At 43.0% G+C, this 22,670-nt stretch overlaps 1 protein-coding gene across 1 annotated transcript in view; it reads right to left on the bottom strand.

Moving 5' to 3' along the window:
* LOC121285105 (contactin-associated protein-like 5) overlaps positions 1 to 22,670 on the bottom strand; it is an 834,028-nt gene that overhangs the window by 357,004 nt on the left and 454,354 nt on the right. Inside the window, exon 14 of the mRNA XM_041201256.1 lies at positions 3,331 to 3,487. Coding sequence (XP_041057190.1) covers positions 3,331 to 3,487 — 157 coding nt within the window. The remainder of the gene's footprint in view (positions 1 to 3,330; positions 3,488 to 22,670) is intronic.

Here is a 22,670-nt window from a genome sequence, read left to right as displayed (position 1 = left end):
GATGGATGGTGGTATTGAAAATGTGATAAAGCACTGTGTGCAATGTCAACAACTGCAAAAATTGCTGGTGGCAGCTTCATTGCAGCCATGGAAGTGGCCTGGTAGACCCTGGGTGTGGTTACACATCAACTACATCGGACCCTTCCTTGGTGCCATGTTTCTACTGATTATAGATGCTCATTCCAATTTGTTAGATGTTTATGAGGTGAAGTCAATGACACTGGGCGCTACAATAAAGAAACCACGCCAGAGCTTTGCCATCCACGGACTACCAGAAGTAGTCGTTTTCGATAACGGCACTGAATTCACGAGTTCCAACAATTTATCAGCCTCAACGGTATCACCTATATGAACCCTGCACCATACCATCTGTCATCAAACTGACTGGCGCAAAGGGCAGTTCAAACTTTTACAGCAGGCATGAAGAAGTTAGCAGGCGATTCATTGGAGACCAAGCTTGCACGCTTTCTTTTTCACTACAGAACGACCACCCCACACGACAAAAGGAGCAACACCTGCAGAATTGTTGATGAGACGTCGTTTTAGGACAAGACTGAGGCTAATATTTCCAAATTTGGAGGGGAAGGTGGAGAAGCGTCAAGGAAACCAAAAAGCTGCACATGCCTTGCATAGCTGTGAGAGATAATTTACTGTTGGAGAAACAGTATGTGTAAAGGATTTCGGTGGAGGACCGAAGTGGTTACCTGGTAAAGTAAGCTCAGTGACCGGACCATTACCATACCATGTGGAAGTGGAGAGCATGTGGATCATTTAAGAAAAAGAGAGATACCACAACAAGATACGGTTCCACCTGTAACCATTACTGAACCAGTGTTTCCTGTTGAAGATGCTCAGCCAAGGACTGACATGTCTGATGTCTCTATCAGAATGGAAGACACTGAAATGCAAGTGCCCACAGAGGTAGCTGATGTTCATGCAGTTCCAGAGAATGTGATTCCTGAAACAGGATCTGAAGTCGTGGAACTGCGATGTTCCACACGGATCAGGAAACCAACTGAAAGACTAAACTTGTAAATTTCATGACCTGTGCAAATATTAGAATGGCATGAGATAAATATACTTGTATACTTGTAAATAGAATATGTACAGCAAAGTTAAAGGGGGAGAAATGTAGTAATTATGGTAATTAAATTGTGGACTGTACCCTTAAGAATAGTCCTGTGATGTAAGATCACATGATCTGTGTAAACCAATGTGTTAACAGCACGGGTTACTTCCAAAGTCAGTGTAGAGATGGAGATGGAGCTGAAAGCATGTGTGTAGTTGCTGCTGGCTGTATTATAAATAAACCTAATGTTTCCACTTAGAAAGTTGTTTGCAGATCAACTCTATTGCAATAAGGCGACAAGGCCACACTAGATTTAAGGGATGGAGCGGGTAAGAAGAAAAGTGGGGGGAGGGTTCAATCTAAGGAGGGCAACCCTGCAACTGTCAAAGAACAGCCCCCAAAGCCCACCCTTCCTTCCTGCCCTTTAACCACTTCAGGTGAAAATTTGGGCTTCCCTCTCCTGCCCTGCTACCCCACGCCAAACATTTTATGGCGTGGGCAGCGTATAATTGGGTCAATTGGCTTGATAACAAGCTTGAATGACCCTTAAATTGTTCATTTAAACATGACGGTGGGGGGGGGGAGCTGCCGATTTTAGCAGCTGCCCACCCCGACATGTATAATGGGGGTGTGCTCAGGGATGGGCAAGAAGATGGTGGGATGGACGCCCACCCATTTTATCTGCACCCCCCACCCCCTCTATTTTACATGCCCCCTGCCCCTGCCCGCAGGGAACAGGCCCACGAGGGGCACGTAAAGTTCAGCCCTTACCGGTGGATCTCACCCAGTGCCATTCACCAGACAGTGCCAGAGACTTTCTGTTGGAGTAAATGCCTTCCGGTAGTTTGCATAAGCGTAAAAAAGAGCATCAGAGAATAGTTTTTTAAAAAGTAATATTTGGCCCCAAGGACCTTAAATTATTACTTGTTTTGAACAAGGTTTTGTAACACAGTGGGAGTAGCGATACCATGAATGACAGTTTGAGGAGTAAATGGACTGCTTACGGTCCATTTAAATACATAACAGTCATATGTGTTTACAAATAGTTGTTTGGTAGTACAGAACGTAAGTATTGCTGAAAAGAAAATACTTTTTTTGTCGAAGCTTTTCGTTCTGGACTCATCAGGACAATTTGCAAGATAGCACCAATGCCCTGACATTGGTATTATCTTGTAAATTGTACAGGTGAGTGCAAGATAAAAAGCTTCGACAAAATATGTCTCTTTTTTCAGCAATGCTCAAATGTGTTTGTTGGTCTTGCTTATGTGCCAGCCATATTAGATTTGCAACTGGACAACCTGCTTTCTCAAGTAGGTGCTCGATAAAGCTCGGTGTCTTTGAATGTCCAAAGGTTAGTTGCACCTCCTGAAGGAGAGGTGCCACTTTTCATGACGGTGTGCGGAAACTACATTTTTACACAACAACGCCGATTGCCAAGACACTCGATTTTCAGATACTATCACGAGGGTCTTAAGTTTCATGTCAGGGTCAGGAAGGAGGTCCTGTCTCCATCAGATGGGCAGGGTGGAACCATGCCAACTTCGTCGCTGCACTGCAGAGATGTGGCTGACTTGGGTGGTGCCAGCATCACGACTACCAGGACTTGGCTGCAGCATCAAAACAAAAATGACCTTAACTAGGCTGCCAAGACTCCTCTCTAAGTCTCTCCATTTGTACAACACCACAAACTTACCGCAGCACAATCAGTCCTTCTCTCGCTCACTGCACAAGCTTTTCATTCATTCACACAGGGACACTTCACTGTACTCCTCCCGCTCACGTTCACGCACACTGTATGCCCGAATTGGCCTCAAAACCGGCACACACAACTTCCTGCTCTTACTTTATAACCAAGGTGGAGTTGTTAAACTGCTGATGTGCAATTCTTTCAACTTTAATGAATCAAGCTATTCTTGTTTTCCTTGATCAATTAGAACAGAATTATCAGAAAGCAAATTGCATTTCATCCAGCAACATTTGACTTTAGTGCAGTAAGACCTGTTGTTATGGTAACAGGTAGCAAGCAGTTATAAATTCATTGCTACACTCACACTTCACCTAACTTCCCAGGATAATTTTTAAACAGACTTAATTATGTTTAAGCACATCACAAACACAGACAGCTGAAGCTGAGAACAGTTATAAGATAGTGGCGAGTCATGCAAGTATCGAGATGGTTCAGGTAAATTACATTTTGCACAATAAAATCACAGCTGGTGAACACGACAGGTTTATTATTTCAAACATAAATGTCACAGTACCATTCATCTCTGTCAGCGTCGCAGTTACAGTGATACTTGGTATCCAAGCAGCTCCCCTCCAATCCACAGACACATTTCTGAACGCCTGGTGATGAACCTCCCCAGTAAGTCTGCTTCTCATTGGTCCTCCCAATCCACCAGGTGAATGGTGTCCCACCTGAAAGGAACTTTGAAATATTACCAAGAATAAAACTGCAGGACTACTGGGCTTTTTCATTAACAAGCTTCTTTTTTTTTAACATCATGGAGGCATTTTTATGTTCATGAAGGTGAGTGATAACAGTCCTGAGAAAGAAAAAAGACACTTCAGTTTCTGCACTATTACTGGAGTTGCCAACTCTTATTCCTGGAGGTTCCATCGCTGATCTCCCTACACCAGCCACCTTGCCTCCACACTCCTGCCATTGCCGAATCCTAGCCCTGCACCGCCTTCCTGCGCCAACTGGAATTCGAACAAAGCCTCCAATTCCCAACTGGATGATTCTTGATACGTCAGTCAAAAACACATTCTTCCCCTATCTCTAACTACTGATAAATGAAAGTGATCAAGGAAAATAAAAAGCACAGAATTTATTTAATGCCCCTATGATTTTTCTTCTGGTGTTGCTAGCTGCAATGTCATGGAGATTAATCCTAAATTCTTGGTGACACCAATTCACATCAAGCATCAGTTAAAAACAGAGCAGCATACATGAAAGCTCTCAGAGTATTATAGGCATTTCAGTATAGAAGGAGGCCATTCAGCCCACATCTGGCTCCACATTGGAGCTGCTGGGCTGGATTTCTCTCTGAGCTGGGTTGGCTGTAGAAGGTGGGATGAGGCTGTGATTATTCTGCTTGCCATCCTAACCCTAGCTTGATCCCAATCCATTGTAGCTCATTGAAAATGAACTGCAGGTTCGCAAAAGTATCTTTGGTGCACAGAGTGGGCCTGCATATGCTGGCCAACATAGTCAAAACCACATCTTCTGGCAATGAACCTAGGAATGAACATTGTAGTGACAGAAAGTAGGGGAGCCAGCATAGAAGAGGGCAGAACTGCCACAAGAATTATAGGCACAATTGTTATGAAGTCCTCTTAAGGAATTGAGGTCTATTTTGACAATGTAATGTCGGTAGAAAGCGGACCACTACCAGGTTCTTTCCCTCCCAGAACTACCCCAGCAGTCAATGCGAAAACTTTCTGTCACCACCTGAAGTTGGTGGTACTGCAACTGGGGTATCAGTCAGTTATCCCACGTCGTTCCATGCTCCAACGGAACAAAAATGCTGGAGTTGGGTGAGTAACGGAGTTAGGTGAAGAGGGGAAGGAGGTGCTCCCATGGTTTTTCTAACCTCTTCAACCTGTAGGAATCCGTTCTTGCTCTACTACAGGAGTAGTACCTGGTGAGTGGTTAAGGTCTATTCAATACCTAAGGTTTAAAATAGTATACAAACTGGTGGTAAGGTTCATAAGTTACATAAGATTTGAAAAAATTAATTGAATAAAATAATTAGTTAATTAAAACACATTAAGGATGGCAGTTGATGTGTCACAGCTGCAACATGTGCAGCACAAATCTAAAGGCTCTGTATCTGCATGTAGCATTCAAGACAAAACAGATGAACTAATAGCACAAAAAGAGATAAATAAGTACAACCTGGTAACCATTACAGTGACATGGCTGCAGGATGACATAGATTGGGACTTGAATATTGAATATAGATAACATTTAGGAAGGACAGGAAGCTAGGAAAAGGTGGAGGGGTGGCTTTGTTAATTAATGATGGTATTAGCACAATAGAGAGGGATGACCTAAGTTCAGGAATCCAGGAGGTTAGAAGCGATAAAAGAAAAATGCTGCAGATGCTGGAAATCTGAAACAAAACCAGAAAATGCTAGAAAAGCTCAGCAGGAATAACAGCATCTGTGGAGAGAAAACAGAGTTAACGCATCGAGTTCCATATGACTCTTCTTCAGAGCTAAAGAGAAGTAAAAATGTGATGAAATTTAATACTGTTTAAGGGGGATGGAACAAGTGAAGCTAGATAGAAGGCCAGCGATAGGTGGGGGCAAAGTAGAGTTTACCAAAGATACCATAAACAAAAGGACAAAGGAGGTGTTAATGGTAGTGGTAAGGGCTGAAGGAGGTGCTGATGGTGGCATTAAGGTCAGAAAGCAGAATGTGATGATAACAGGACAAGGGTAAGCACTCTGAAAATAATTACATGAACAAGGGACAGATGGTCCCTGTGGGGGTGGGGTGGTGGGGAAAAAGATTGAAAATAGTGTAAAAGGTGGGGATAAAACAATGAATAAAAATGAAAATAAATAAAAAAATAACAATAATAGGATAAAAAATAAAAAAATCAAATTAATATTGAAAAAGGGGATAAAAAAGGGGCAAGGATGAAGGAGAGAGTGCTTGGTCTGAAGTTGTTGAACTTGATGTTAAATCCGGAAGGCTGTAAAGTGTCTAATCAGAAGATGAGGTGCTGTTCCTCCAGTTTGCGTTGGGCTTCACTGAGATATTGCAGCAGGCCAAGGACGGACATGTGGGCATGAGAGCAGGGTGGATTGTTGAAAAGGTAAGCGACAGGGAGGTCTGGGTCATGTTTGCAGACAGACTGAAGGTGTTCCTCAAAGCAGGTAAAGGCGCAGGTGTTGTACCTTCTGCGATGGCATGGGAAGGTGCCGTGGGAGGGGGATGAGGTGTTGGAGGTGATGTAGAAGTGGTTTGGGTAGCAATGAGATATGATAAAGGCAAGAAGTCACTTGTGGGAATGTTGTACATGCCCTGTAACAGTACCCATATAGTAGGACAGTGTATAAAGGAAGAAAGAATGGGAGGTTGTCAGAAAGGTACCGTGATAATCATGGGAGATTTAAATCTACATATAGACTTGAAAAATCAGATGGGAAAAGGTAGCGTAGATGAAGAGTTCATAGAATGGTTTGGGGATAATTTCTTAGAACAGCACTTTCTGCAGCCAACCAGAGAGCAGGCTATACTAGACCTGGTAATGTGCAATGAGATAGGATTAATTAATGACCTCATAGTGAAGGCACCGCTAGGTAGTGATCAGAATATGATTGAATTTTACATGCAGTTTGAGGGAGAGAAGAATGGGTCCAAGACTAGCAATCTAAATAAGGTCAATTACAATGGCATGAAAGCAGAGCTAGCTAAAGTCAGCTGGCAAATTAGGTTAACTGATAGATCAATGGAGATGCAGTGGCAGGCAATTTGAAGAGATATTTCAGAATGCACATAATAGATATATTAAACGGGAAAGAAAAATTCCAAGGGAGGACCCACTATCCGTGGTTAAGCAATAAAGTCAAACATAGTATTAAACTTATAGAAAAAGCATATAATTGCACAAGGATGTGTGACAGGTCGGAAGGTTGGACAGAATATAAAAAAACCAGCAGCGAATGACTAAAAGATTAATAAGGATAGAAAATTAGAGTACAAGAGAAAGCTAGCTAGAAATATATAAATGGACAGTGAAAGTTTCTAAAGAACTTTTAAAAAGAAAGGAGTTAACAAAGTGAGCATTGATCCTACAGAAAGCAAGTCTGGGGAATTAATAATGGAAAATAAATAAATTTCAGATGAATTGAACAGGTATTTTGCATCAGCCTTCACTATAGTGAATACAAGTAACTTCCCAGGAATAGCTGTAAATCAGGACATGGGAGGGTGGGAGGAACTCAAGAAAATTACATCACCAGGGAAGTGGTACTGAGCACATTGTTGGAGCTGTGGGCTGACAAATCCCTGGATCCTGATGGACTTCATCCTAGGGTCTTAAAAGGAGTGGCTAGTGAGATAGTTGATGCGTTGGTTTTAATTTTCCAAAATTCTCTAGATTCGGGAAAGGTTCGATTAGATTGAAAAATAGCCAATGTAACTCCTTTATTTAAAAAGGGAGGGCGACAGAAAGCAGGAAACTACAGGCCAGGTAGCTTAACATCTGTCAGAGGGAAAATGTTAGAAGCTATTATTAAAGACATTATAGTAGGGCACTGAGATACATTCAGGATAATCAGGCAGAGTCAACTTGGTTTTGTGAGAGAGAAATCATATTTAGCCAGTTTATTGGAGTTCTTTGAAGATGTAACATGTGCAGAGGATACTGGGCAACTGGTGGATGTATTGTACTTATATTTCCAGAAGGCAGTTAAGGTGCCAAATCAAAAGTTATTGCAGAAAATAAAAGTTCACGGTGTAGGAGGAAACATATTGGCATGGGTAGAATATTGGCTTGCTAACGGGAAACAGAGTGCAAGCATAAATGTGTGTAAAGAATGGTATGCCAAGGGTAACAAGCTGGGGCCTCAGCTTTCTACAGTTTATATAAATGATTAGATGAATGGAACAAAGGTATTGTTGCTAAAATTGCTGATGACACAAAGATAGGTAGGAAAGTAAGTTGTGAAGAGGACACAAAGAGGCTACAAAGGGATTTGGCTAGGTAAAGTGAGTGGTCAAAGGTTTGACAAATGGAGTATAATGTGGGAAAATGTAAAATTGTTCATTTTTGCAGGAAGAATAAAAAAGAAGCATATTATCTAAATGGTGAGAGGTTGCAGAACTCTGAGATTTAGAGGGGTCTAGGTGTCCTGGTGCATGAATCACAAAGACTAACATGCAAGTACAACAAGTAATCAGGAAAACTAATAGAATGTTATTGTTTATTGTGAGGAGAATTGAATACAAAAGTAAAGAGGTTATGCTTCAGTTATATAGGGCATTGGTGAAACCACAACTGGAGTACTGTATACAGTATTGGTCTCCCTATTTAAGGAAGAGTGTAAATGTGTTGGAAACAGTTCAAAGAAGGCTTACTAGACTAATACCTGGAATGGGAGGATTGTCTTATGAGGAAAGGGTGGACATGCTAGGCTTGTATCCACTGGAGTTTAGAAGAGTAAGAGGTGACTTGTTTGAAACATATAAGACCCTGACATGGTGGATGTGGAAAGGATGTTTCCCCTTGTAGGGGAATCTAGAACTAGGGGTCACTGTTTAAAAATAAAGGCTCACCCATTTAGGACAGAGATGAAGAGAATTTTTTTCCCTGAGGGCAGTGAGTGTTTTGAATGCTCTTCCTCAAAAGCTGGTGGAAGCAGAGTCTTTGAATAGTTTTAAAGCAGAGCTTGATAGATTCTTGATAAGCAAGTGGATGAAAGGTTATCAGGGGTTGGTGGGATAATGGAGTTAAGTGGCCTACTCCTGCTCCTAATGCGTATGTGGCTAAGGTCCCTGTTGGACGGAGGGTTCCATTTCCTTCCCTCTTCACAGCCAGGCTACTCTGCTTTATCCCTGTGCCATTTAATATCTTTCCTCTTCTAATTCTCTAATAATAGATCAAAGGGAGGTAACTAAAAGGTGACGTCTTGTGGTGCAGTGGTTGCATCCCTACCTCTTGGCTAGAAGCTTCAGGTTCAAGACCCACTTCAGGACTTGATGGCTATGGAAGATGTTTTTGTAATGTAGTCAAACAGGTTGATTATCAGCCTGCATATCCTTCTAATCTGACTGTTGTCAGGTGGTAAGAGTGGGAGTATTTCCTGGTCAGCCATATGGCAGTACTTTGCTTTTCCAAGCATAACCATGGACCAATCCAATGGAAGTCCATGGTCACCAATGTCCCCTTAGGGGTGGTTACCTGAAGGAGGAGGAATTAAAAGGTTGGCAGCCCTCTAAGAATAAAAGTTACCCAGTCTGGGTGGGATGCAGCCTTAGGGCTAATTGTAATGGTGGTGGTGGTAAGGGTGGACAGGCCACAAAGCCAGCAGCAAACCTGCCTTTGGACTGTTTTGTGGAGCCCTGATGTAATTCTATTCTTATCGGGCATTTTGTTTTTTATTCATTCATTCAGGGGATGTGGGCATCGCTAGGTAGACCAGCATTTATTGCCCATCCTTACTCAATTAACCAACTGGCATCTTCTGTCCCTTATAAGATGAAGATCCCACCCTCCAAGAGCTGCTGGCCAATCGGAGAGCTGACCGTTCTTCAGTCCCAACAGCACCACTGGGAGCAGTGGTCAATGCTGGTATTGCAGTTGGCCAGGACCAGCGCCATGTAGGAGCCCCAGAACAGAGTTAAGTAGGTCGTGTTCACCAGTCAGGCAGACCCCAGCAAGGAGGACAAGGTCGGGGGTGGGGGGGGGGTGCGGTTTGTGGAGGGATACGTGCTAAGGCAGGAGGGGTGTGATTCATTGTGGGTGGCCCTTCATGCCGGTGGGGAGGGGGGGGCGGGGTTGTTGGGGTGGGGGTTCCTCTATAATCACGTGGTGCTCGATCAGAAGGGCACCATCCCATCTGACTGTGCAGAGGGCCACCAACTGTTACTGGCACACTCCCTACGTTCCATAGGCATATTGTGCCTGTTTCAGCTAAACAAAATAAGTGACAGCCATTTGCTGGTTCATTTCCCAGGGCAATATGTTGACCAATCAGAGCCAAGCTTCCTAGTTTAAATTTCAAACAATGCTTGGCAGTTATCTCTCATTCACCATCAACCAGTGCATTCTCCATGGCAACGCTTCTACCACTCAGAGTCTACTTGCCATCTAATCAGCACTCTCTTCTCATATAATTTAAATTTGTTGTTTCCCCTGATATTGGCATTTTCTTGTGAAATGTCCTGATGCGTGCAAGATGAAAAGCTTTGAAAAATAATGTTCCTTTATCAGCAATACTCAATATCATGGTGTAGCTGAAAGCAAAATACTGCAGATGCTGGAAATCTGAAATAAAAACAGAAAATGCTGTAAAAACTCAGCAGGTCTGGCAGCATCTGTGGAAAGAGAAACAGGGTTAACGTTTCGAGTCTGTATGACTCTTCTTCAGAGCTAAAGAGAAGCTTTTTATGTTTAAAGGTCCCAAAGCCACTTTGAGAAGTTACAGATAGAAGGTAAGTGTGTAAGATAAGTGGGTGAATGTATAGAGTGGAAGGTGGGTGGGTGGGGGTCAGGGTGGCAGGTAGGTGGGTGAGAGGGTAGGGTGGAAGGTAGGTGGGTGGGTGAGAAGGCAGGGTTGCAGATGGGTGGGTGAGAGGGTGGAGTGGCAGTTAAGTGGTTTAGGAGTAAGGTGGCAGGTGCTTGAGGGGGTAGGGTGGGTTGGGGGTGCCAGGGTGCAAGTCGGGTGGTTGGGCGAAGGTGGAGGGGCTAGTTGGGGGTGTCAGAGGGGTAGTTGTGGGTGGGGGTGGTGCCTCTTGGCTCTCAGGTGCGACCATCTGGAGGTCGGAACTTCTAGGCCATAGTCTCAGCCTTGGAATTTCTTTCTTCAGTGACTCTACATCCTTTTTGTAATCTGGAGTCCAGAGCTGTGCACAGTTCTCCAAGTCTGACCAAGGTTCTATATTAAGTTTACATATCTTACCTGTATTGCCAATCTCTTTCCCTATATATTTTTACAATCTCGTTAACTTGCGTTGTTACTTTTAATGATTTGCGAACGTGAAACCCTTGATCTCTTTGCTCTTCCACCTTACTTAGATGCTTTCCTGCTGCAAGGTAGGAAGATACTTTGCATGTCAATCTTGCATTCTCTCTGAATTAGATTGCTGATTTAATGCCAAGCACCTCCCTTACTTAGATTCTTGCATTGCTTCATGCCAATTTAGTCAGGAGGCTTTACATCCACAGGAGACTTAATTGGCACAACCTGAACTTGAAAACCTTTGCACTCGCCAAAGTCAAGAGACTCATTCCATCTGTCTGGTTTCAAAATCTAGATCTCAGAGATAAAAGGACAATGTTCAAATTCTCCAAATCACCCACTCCCCATAATTGCTAATTCTTGGCATGGTTGTGGATTGGCCCACCTTTGAGGCACTCCAGCATTAACATTTCTCTCAATAAGTTAGCCTCTAAATATCACTAAAAATTCATGCTTTTGTAATTAAAAGCAGAACTTGCTGGCAGCCAATTATATTTTGCAACAGATTTTAACTACTTACTCAATCTGTTCTCCTGGCAATGAATAGTAATTCATTTGCATTCTCACAAAAATACCGCACAGCTCCGAAGTGAAACCTTTTCTGAGTTTCAGATGCTCATTTTCATGGAAATCCCCATCAAACACTCTGAAGAGGGTGCATGAACAATCATGCCCAAAATAATCAAACTTCCTATTTCAAATCGGTTGACGTTTTATTCATTGGGGCAATTTGCGCTTCATCAAAAAATTTTCATTCTCTTTAATAAGGCATCTGCTCTGTGGTTTCAGCCATCCTTTCTTTGAAAGCTTCGTCAGAAATACAACTTAAATCCATTTTGCTTCAGTGGGGAGAGACAGGTACTTCAATATTTTCTTGTCCCTTACTGTAATGATTCTGACTAAGAATCAATGTTCGGTGTTTTTTTTTTGCTATTGCGCCTGCTTCAAGCAAATATTCAACCTTCCCCGTGACCATCCAATCAGAGCGCAACTGAGTGACAATTAGCAAAGCGCTTATGTCAAGTTTGTAATGCAGAATCCTTCCAGCCTGGATCTGGTGGGCAAAGTGCTGCTTTGTCGTTGGCAGTTGGGAAACGGACCAACTCAGGGGAATACCGAGCTGGTATCATAACTGGAATCAAACTGGGAAGTGGGGCTCACTATGCCGTCAGAATACCTGGCATGAATTAGGTGATTTTTCAATGATTCACCCAAGTGAAAGCCTCAAATGGATTTGTTGAATGGTGCTTTGCATGTTCTGAATAAAGCTACAAATTAAGACACCCGTCTTTAACTCGCCTCACACGTAAGGTTGTAGTTTTGTAACAAGGGGCCATTGATTCATTGAGACGGTTCACATCATTGCAATCCATGCTTGTGAGTGAAATAAACAAAACAGGATTTGCCTGATACTTAAGGACACAACCCATATTTGCATATTGTATAATTCTCTAAAACGCGAAGGGTCGCTGCTCTCCTATAATCACAAATTTTGTACTGAACTTCCTTGATTGCTACCAAACCATATTTATTTTCTCAGGATTGACGTAGAATCCATGAAAAGCTAACACCTTAAGACATAGACAGCTTACATTTGAGACAATCAGCTTAGTAAAAATCAATTGTTCTTTAATTGGGTATCTGTAGATGTCCTTTGTTATTAAAATATTTAGTTCTCCTGGAAGATAAATGTCTGTTGAATCCCACAGTGGCTGTACCACTTGATACTGAAATCATAAACGTTGACAGACCCTAATTGGTTTTGCTCAGCCTAAAACTATTGTCAGTTCCATTGTGTCCATTGTGACAAGTATCTAATTCATGGTTCATGCCAATACTTTAGAGGTAATGTTTAATTCTGGGAAGATTAAAGTTTAACTGTAGAAAATAGGATAAATGCAACTAAAGCAGTTTGAAGACTATTACACTTAAAAGGGTTGGGCTGTGTTGACTTAAGCAGTTGACAGCTAGAAAGGTAAGATTCTAATACAGCAGGGAGGCTCACTTATTTGGAGAACTGGAGATGTGGGTTGAGATTTTACAGCCCTGCCATGGGCGATTTGGTGGCCCGGCCAAAAGTCCATTGACTTTCGGCGGGACTGGATGATCCCAGCGATGGGTGGGACCGGAAAATTCCGCCCATGGTGTTTACGTTGTTTGCAAAGAAGTGCAATCCAGAGAGGTGGTTTGGTTTGGGAGTTAGAGCTAAATTAGTTTTAAAACATTTAGTGAATCCTGAAAGGTTATGTCATCATGGAGATGGATGGAACTTAAGAAAGTTCTCTGGTTTTAACTTACCTGTGTGCTTGCTGGGAGAAGTTAGTTGCAGTTTGGATCTTGTGTGTTTTGTAGCTCACAGAGAAGTTGTTCAGGCAGTTAGGAGAAGTCCTGGGGAACCGAGAAGGTGGCAGAAGGTTGCTGGTTCCATGCTAGCGAGGGTTAGGTCTCAGAAGAAGCTCTGGGAGCCATTTATAGCTCAGTGCAGCTTGGAGACTGGAATTCAGAGAAACTCAGGGGCAGTGGCAGCTTAATGATATTAGCGGTGTTAGTTAGAAGTGTGCCAGTAATTGAAGGTGGGAGTGCTGCTTTGTCAATCCCATACAATGCAGTTTCAAGAGAAGAGAATGAACCACTGGGAGGTGAGCAGTTGTTGAAGCAGTCCAAATTGGAATGGCTTTTGAGGGAATTCAAAATTTCATGTTAAGAGTTGAAATCCCTCTTGATGGAGAGAGATTTTACTGACAGAGTTTTACATTTGTGTGGGTTGCTGAGAAATCCATGGGATCTATTTTGATTGCATCTGCCATTTAATAATAGTGTGGTGTGTTCAACCACAGTTTGCCTGTTAATTCATATTTAGCTCATGTTAATTCTGAATGTTAGAGTATGAGCTAGATATTGTACATTGTTTTACTTTTCTGACTTTAGTAAAATTTATTTAGTTGTTTAAAACCATGGAATCTTGTGGCTTTATTCTCCTAATGGGTAACTGGGATTTCAAACTTTGTCGACTTTAAACAAGAAGTTACTGGCCCTAACCGGATAATCACGCAATGTAAGAGAGCAATGTATACAGCTTAAAAGAACAAGTGTTCACAGCATTCCTCAGTGAGTTTTAACGTATTCCACAGTGTGGACAAGTAAAACCTGGGATATTAAAGGGCACAGGCAAGGACCTATCTCCATATCAAGGTCTTAACACGTCTCCGCTCAACACCACACTGGCCCTAGCTATGGATCATGTCTCTTCCTACATCATTGTGTGGGCAGTACCGAATTCAGTCTCACATTAACCCCTTATGTGCCAGACCCTTTTACTACACCTCCCTCAAGTCTTTATTCCATGGTTATGGAGTTACACAGGTTACTTCATGTCTTACATTGTTATTAGTCTTATGCATTTACCTTGTTGTTACTGTCTTAATGCTATTCTAACATTATTTCTATTATTGTATTAACATTATTACAACATTCTCACAACCCCATCTCCCCCCTTCAAGTCCTTGAAGTTAGAGGTTCAGGCAGTCTGGAGGTAATACCCTTCCACATCTCATTTGCCATTCTGTCGGGGGAGTGTAGGCTCTGTTGGTTCTGGCTCTTGCTGTTGGCTTGGAAGTTGGCCCGGCATTTGGGTATACTTTCATTCTTTTCTTCCACTGCTTGCTCAGTTTGGCTGTTGCATTGATCCCTGGTTGCCGTTACTCTCAATCGTTTCTTGGCGGGTGGACGAAAGTGGTGATCATTCCTTCTTCTTTCTCCATGTGGGCCATCTCAAAGCCCTCTGAGGCTGAGGAAGAGTCTACCTGTGATGTGAAGAAGGTTCAGTGGTATGCTCACCTCTGTGTTTTGTTGTTGGCACTGGGAGACTGCTATCAGATTCCAGCATCCTTTGTGAAGGTGGCATTCCGGCTGGAAGTTGCAATGTGGGCATGGTGGCTGCTATGTTGACCAGCTGTGCCATCATCATAGTTGGGGGTAGGGGCTTCTCAGACCGCTGATCATTCTCTGGAACCACTTTGACTGGACACATGGGCGGTAGGTTGGTTTGACCTTCGGGGACTTTCCGGGATCCGGAATAATAATGGACAAACCTGCCCTGCAAAGAGAGGAGAGATCGAAGGTGAAAGCCGTGTCTGAATAGTCTTTAGTGTTGGAGTACTCAGGAGCATGCTGTTGTGGCTGGCTAATGACTGTGGTAGTCTTGACATCCTCTGCAGCCCGGAACAGATCCAGGCACCCCTGCTCAGGAGAGAGAATGGCTGGTTACGGGTGACGTACATCAGCTCAAGAATCTGTTCGCCACCAGTGGTTCCAGGATCATGCTGATGACTGGGAGTTGGACTCTCCCTGCCCCTGAAAATGGAGTGTCCGTTGTTCAAAGCCAGAGGTCTTTGAGCCATGGTTCCTTGTCTGACAGGACTGTCACACTGGCACCTGAATCTAATTTAAAATTTGTTGGATGACCATTTACAAGGATGTCAGCTTTCCAAAATGAAGAACCACAATCCGTGACCTCACTCAACATGGCTGTGGGCCTTCTGGGTTTTTGGACTGGTGGATTATCTTTGGGCTATCTGTGTGGTGATGGGGTTTTAACTTGCACAGTTTGCCAAAGTGCCCCTATCTGTAGTAGTGGAAACATTGGGCTGTTCTCGCAGGACACTGATCTCTCCTGTGAGGGTGCTTCGCATCGCAGCACTGACAATGTCACTGTAACAGGTGGTTCAGGAATTGCTTTTCTTGACTTGGATTGCCCCTGCACCTTTGTGACCATGTTGTATTCTCTCCCTTTAGGATTGTCCTGCATTGCTTGTGTAGCTCAGGCAGTCCAACTATCTGGATTGCCTTGTCCAGGGTTAGATCATCTTTTGCGTGTAGGAGGTCAGTGAGTGAATCATCTGCAAGAGACACGACTGTTTTGTCTCAGATGAGCTTAGACTTTAAACTTCCATTTTCACACCCCTCTGCCATCGTGTAGCGATCATTTATGAAAGAATTGACAGCTTCGCCAGGCAGTTGGACTCTCCAATTGAATTTGGCTCTTTCCAATATTTTGTTAGATCGCAAGTTGAAATAAATGTCAAAGTTTTTTAGAACTTCATCAAATTTGACAGGTGACTCATTAAAATATCCTTTCTTGAAATGATATCATCCGTAATTGGCCCTATTGAGTAAAGAAGCATGTTTCCTTGTTCTTCTTCTGAATTTTTATTTAAACCAGGAAGTGATGCTGTTTCGTAAAAGTCTTTTCTTCCAAAGACCCCAATTTTGTGACTGGTCTGGGCCTTGAGTGAGGCCAAGTGGAGTTAGAAGGTGGAATGGCGATCCATATCAAAGATGTTTCACGTGCGGGTACAGCTTTAAGAACTTACGCAGTTCCAAGATGGCATTGCTCTTCACTGCAGAACAAAGGATATCCCAGGCTTGCCGGTTTTGGTGGGCTCCACAAAATGGCGGTGGCACACTTCTGGAAGAAAGATCTTTAACAATAGTTGCATGGGTCAGCTGTCTGCCAACATATTTCATTCAGCAATTCACTGTTGCCATGTGTTGAGACTCAAAGTCGGGGATTGGGTTTAACAATGAGTTTCATTCAAACAGCGCCTCTGATTCTGCATTAGTGAAAAGGGTTCTCAGGACTGGCAGCAGCCTGGAACCTAAAAAGATTTAGCTCACCCTTGTAGGCTCTGGACTCTGCCTGCTGAAACTGGACTTCCAAGGGAAATTCTATGAAGTCTTTCTGCTGCAGTAAAATCTCTGCCTCCAGCTTCCAGGCTCTTTTCTCTGCAACCTTTTCTGGAGAATTTTCAGAGCATCTTCTCCTTCAGTTGGGAACTTCTTTCAGGTCAGAATTTCTGTTGAGGCTTTTCCTTTTCTTAGTCTTTCAGCATATCTGTGAGGTTGAGAGCTTTGCATCCTGAGCTGCCACCATGTTGAGATGGTGTTGGTTACAGAATGTTTCTATTAAAGAAGTCTTCCTAGTTTTCTGTATGTTAGCAGCAAGTCTTTATTTACAACTTGTAACTATATACAGTAAAGGGTACAGATAAGGTACTATCTCCATGCCTAGGTCTTAACACATCTCTGCTCAACACTACACTGGTCCTAGGTATGGGTCATGTGTCTTCTTACATCATTGTGTTGGCGGTACTGTACTCAGCCCCACATTGACCCTGTATGTGCCAGACCCTTATACCACAACTTTCTCAAAAGAAATTCAAAGTGTAGCCATTCGCACGCTAAAATGCATCTTGGCACCCAGATGAAAATTTAGCCCATGTTCCTGATCTCAGGTACACCTCCTAACTGTTGACCCTATCTCTGTGAAGGAATGCTTCCTGATATATACCATCACCAATACTTAGCATACCTGAGGAAGAAAGAGGTTGAGGCCAAATTAAGAATCTGAAATGTAAATTCCTGGAACAGAATTGTTTCGATTGCACTTACTTGTTCACTTTATTTCAACAAGATGACTATTGACTTTTTACCATAGCTTCTAGCAGTTGTATCTGAATTACAAAGGCAAGGCAGCTACCAGTAATTAAATACTAGTTCACTTGCATAGTCTTATTCCCCTTCTGGGTAGCAACATCATACAAATGTAGGGATTAGGAGCAGGAGTAGGTCATTCAGCCCCCGAGCCTGCTCCATTATTCCGTATGATCATGACTGATCTGCCTGTGGTCTTAACTCTACTTCCCTGCCTACCCCCATACCCTTTGACTCCCTGGTCAACCAAGAATCTATCTAACCCAGCCTTAAAAATATTCATTGACCCAGCCTCCACTGCTCTCTGGCGAAGAGTATTCCACAAACTAACGACCCTCTGTGAGAAAACAATTTCCCCTCATCTCTGTCTTAAATGGGAGACCCCTTATTTTTTAACAGTTCCCCCTAGTTCTAGTCTCTCCCACTCTCTTTGTGCACAAGCCCCTTCAGGATCTTAAAGGTTTCAATAAAATCACCTCTCATTCTTCTGAACTCCAATGGGTACAGGACCAACCTGCACAACATTTCCTCATAAGGAAAATGTTCCTTCATCCCAGGGCTCAGTTGAGTGAATCTTCTCTGAACTGCTTCTAATGCATTTATATTCTTTCTTAAGTAAGGAGGCCAAAACTGTACACTGTACTCCAGATGTAGTCTCACAACTGTAGCAAAAATTTCCTACTTTTATATTCCATTCCCCTTGTAATAAGCGCCAAGAGGATGGAGGTGATGGGAATCTGGGTGAGAACAGGGAACTGCAGCTTTATGAATGAGTTGAAGGGCCATTTGGGGCAAAGGTAGTAGAGGCACCAGCAGCTGTGGCTTTCAGTAGAGCGGAAAAAATTACAGGGATGGAGGGGGCGAAACGATGGGCAGCGGGGGATCGAAGGGAGAAGTCACTGCTGGAAGATGGTGCTTGCTAGTTTTAAAATGAAATATCTACATGAACCCAGAAATTTCTGATTTCATATACTGTGGTAAATATTAGTGTCGTACAACACAATCTCTATAAACCAAACATATCCTTTGCATGTGACTCTGAAAGCTGCATTGTAATTATTAACTCTAGATGGTCGGCCATTGCTTCTTCACCTACTAAATTATTAAACCACAAAGATCTCATTCTTTATTAATTTAAAATCGGTGCAAATGGATTTCTATATTCAAGAGTATAATTCACATTAAAAATAAATCAATCTTGTTCCGTAATATTGCGTGGTGAAGCTATCCTTGGTGACAAGATGAAAATGCACAGGCCATTCAATTTGGCCTATCTTAACTTAACCACCTGGAAAAAAGGCTTCCCCATAGCAATATCAAATGGTCCCTTGAAAACAACCAAGGTGAAGCACCCACCTCATAAGTACAAAGGCGCATAGCAACTCAGGGCAGAATTTTCAGGCCGCACTGAAGTTGGGAATGGAGATGAATTGGGCCCAAAAATACCAGCGCCAGCAAGCTTGCCAGGTTCCCAACAATGTTACTGGGTGCCAGTCATTTTAGGGGAGGTGGGGTTGGGGCTTGTCAAGGCTGCCCATGCCCACAAAACAGTCAAGCAATTAGGCTCATTAAGAGCCATGTTAAGAGCAATCAAAGGAGGCCGGCTAGGACTTTGCAGTCAGCATTCAGTCTCCTAACATGATGGGAGGAAGTTTGACTGCCTGAGGGGGGCACTCAGTGGCAGGGCAGGGCGCCACCACTGCAGGAAGGCTTATAGGCCCTCCCTGCCTGCCTGGGTAAGGTTGCAGCCATTGCCCTCCTGCAGAAGCAATCCCCTGCCCCACCCTTACCCTCACCCCACAGCGGTGGTCCAGCTGCTTTTTCTGGCTTTTATTTGAATACTCTCAGTTACCCTTTACAGCAGCCGGCTAGGCATCTGAACTTGGAAGGCCTTTGATTGGCTCTCCAGCTTCAACAACACACTTGCCACTTTTAATTGGACCGGGAACCTGTCAATTAAGGTAGGGCCCAGTCAAAATCTCAAAGAACGACGTTTCCTCACTGTGCCAGGCTAGGGACCCAGAAACAGTCCTGACTCCTGTTACCCATCCCTAAAATGAAAATTCAGCCCTCAGTACCTATCATTCCACGCATCGAGAAAAATAGGGTTAAATTAACACTCTCTTTTCCAACAGTCAATGAATTCCTCTTTCCAAAACCAATTAATTAGTTTCTTATATGCTTCCATAAGATCCTCGTGTGGAATCTTATCCACATGGAAAGTGTTCTATTCACAAGAATTATTTTGTTCTGCCTTGGCTCCCCACATCCATTTTTCAGTTCTCTTTCTAATCTGTTTTTCCCATTGCTTATCTTATATTCTCTCTTTGGCTACAAGAGCAGGTCAGAGGCTGAGAATTCTGCAGAGAGCAACTCACCTCCTGCCTCCCAAAGCCTGTCCATCATCTACAAGGCACAAGTCAGGAGTGTGAAGGAACACTCTCCACTTGCCTGGATGAGTGCAACTCCCACAACATTCAAGAAGCTCGACACCATCCAGGACAAAGCAGCCTTGATTGGCACTCCTTCCACAAACATTCATTCCCTCCACCACCAATGCACAATGGCAGCAGTGTGTACAATCTGCAAGATGCACTTCAGGAAACTCACCAAGGGTCTTTAGGCATCACCTTCCAAATCCACGACTGCCAATATCTAGAAGGACAAGAGCAGCAGACACATGGGAACACCACCACCTGGAAGTTCCCCTCCAAGCCACTCACCATCCTGACTAGGAAATATATCACCGTTCCTTCACTGTCACTGGGTCAAAATCCTGGCACTTCCTTCCTAACACCACATGGACTGCAGTGGATCAAGAAGGCAGCTCACCACCACCTTCTCAAGGGCTATTAGGAATGGGTCATAAATGCTGGCCTAGCCAGCAATGCCCACATCCCATCAAAGAATTTTTAAAAATGAAGAATTGGTTTGCAATCAAACTGGTATAAAGGAAGGGACATTCATGGTATGTTTGTCCAGATACTAGAAGACAAACTGAGAATTTGATTTAGAAACGAGGGCCTTGCAGTGATGGCATTACTTGGAATAAATAAAGCTAGTTTCTTTAAATCAAGGGTCATGTTAGAAAGACAAGCAGTGCACTCAGCATCAATACTGAGAGCTGCCATTGACACAAAAATGCACTGAATACTGAGCCAAAGTGTTCTGTGACCAATGCAATATGTAAGTGTACATGTATAAGATATAAATCAAAAATATTTCTTTTTGTGGGTGACTCACTATTAGGACATGTAGAGCTGACTTGGGGTGAGATATCATTCAGCAACTGCAATTTGTATTTATACATCCACTTTAACATGTTAAAAACATACGAACGTACAAATTAGGAACAAGAGTTGACCACTCGGCCCTTCGAGCCTGTTCTTCTACAGAGATGAGGAGAAACTTCTTTAGCCAGAGAGTGGTGAATCTATGGAATTCATTGCCACAGAATGTTGTGGAGGCCAGGTCATTGAGTGTATTTAAGATCGAGATAGATAGGTTCTTGATTGGTAAGGGGATCAAAGGTTACGGGGATAAGTGGGAGAATGGGGTTGAGAAACCTATCAGCCATGATTGAATGGCGGAGCAGACTCGATGGGCCGAATGGCCTAATTTCTGCTCCCATGTCTTATGGTCTTATGGTCCACCATTCAATAAGATCCTGACTGATCTGATTTTAACTCCACATTCCTGCCTACCCCCCGATAACCTTTAACCACCTTGCCTATCAATAATCTACCTACCTCAGCCTTAAAAATATTCAGAGATTCTACCCCCACCGCCTTTTGAAGAATAGAGTTCCAAAGACTTACAACCCTCAGAGAAAAAAACTCTCCTCTTCTGTCTTAAATGTCGACGACTTATTTTTAAACAGTGACCTCCTAGTTCTTGATTCTCCGACAAAAGGAAACATCCTTTGCACATCCACCTTGCCAATACCCCTCAGGATCTTATATGTTTCAATCAAGTCACCTCTTACTCTTCTAAACTCCAGCAGATACAAGCCTAGCCATCCCAAAGTGTTTCACAGGAGTGTAATCAGACAATTATTGATGGCAAACCAAAGAAGGAGACATTAGGGCGAGCGACCAAGAGCTTATAAAGGAGGAGGGGGAGTTGGAGAGGCAGAAAGGTTTTGGGGAGATAATTCCTGAGGGTATAGACAGCTGAAGGCATGGCCGCCATTGGTGGGTTGAAGGATTCGGGACGGATCCCACTAGAAGCTGTAGTTGGTGGAACATAGAGTTTTCAGATGGTTGTAGGACTGAATGAGATTGCAGAGGGTTCAGTATCTCTGCAAACTGAGGAATGTAGGTGAAGATTTGGGTGCCAGACAATGTTGAAAATATTATGAGACACGGAAAAATCTAGGCAATGATGAGCTTGGTTTTAGATTGCAGGAAGAAGGGAAGACTAAGAGACATGAGGAGCTCCAGAGCATTCAGTTCCTTGTTCTCAGGGTTCACATCATTTTTCCTTGATTTACTATCCTCACCTTAGTGAGCAATAGCTGCCTAAAATAGTTAAGTGGCTTAGAGTAAAGATTATTCACACTGAAACTTTAACATAAATCTTGAATTAGTTATGCTCCTACCAATCACTAATACAAAAACTCACGTAGACCTTACCATGTGTTTTCCTCGCCATTACCTCTGTTGAGAGCTAAGTCTTCTTCATCTCTGGCTGTTTTTTTTTTCTCTTGGTCCTGTGTTTTTGAAACTAGCGCTGTGTTAAAAATTACATTTTCTATGAGCCTGAAGGCTACTTCATTCTGTGGAATTTAAAATTTATTCATGAGACCTTTCCAGTGTCAGATAAACGAGTGCGTAATTGATGTTCCAAAGAAAATCACATCATCAGTATGCCCTAACTGAAGCTTTGCACTGGTTGTAATAATATGGTGATGGGCAAAAGGAGACGCTTGAACGCTGCTGAGCTCAGCAAAAATTTTAGCTTCGGACACTTCTCAGAAGTGAAAAGGGAAAGTCACTTAATGTGATGAAGCAAAGAGGCGAGGGAAATCAAGTAAAAGTCCCTAGTCAACCATACTGACTCCTGGTTAAAATAGGCAACTAATGGGAATAATTAGTCTATGAACAAATTTCCTTTAAAGAGCTGGATAGAAATTAAAGGGATGAAATAAGATGGGACTCGTTTTTATTCTTTTTCACGGGATGTGAGTGTCGCTGGCTAGAACAGTTTTTATTGCCCATCCCTAATTGATGGTGGTAAAATATGATGGTGGTGAGCTGCCTTTGTGAACGACTGCAGCCCATGTAGGTCCACCGACAGTGCTGTTAGGAAGGGAGATCCAGGATTTTGACCCAGTGACAATGAAGAAATGGTAACAATTTTTTATTCCTTCATGGGATCTGGGTATCACTGGCTTGGCCAGAATTTATTG

This window comes from Carcharodon carcharias, chromosome 12 (genome assembly GCF_017639515.1).
Source record: "Carcharodon carcharias isolate sCarCar2 chromosome 12, sCarCar2.pri, whole genome shotgun sequence".
Classification (NCBI taxonomy): domain Eukaryota; kingdom Metazoa; phylum Chordata; class Chondrichthyes; order Lamniformes; family Lamnidae; genus Carcharodon; species Carcharodon carcharias.
The sequence above is the reverse complement of the archived record's forward strand: the minus strand, read 5'-3'. Positions and strand labels throughout refer to the sequence as shown.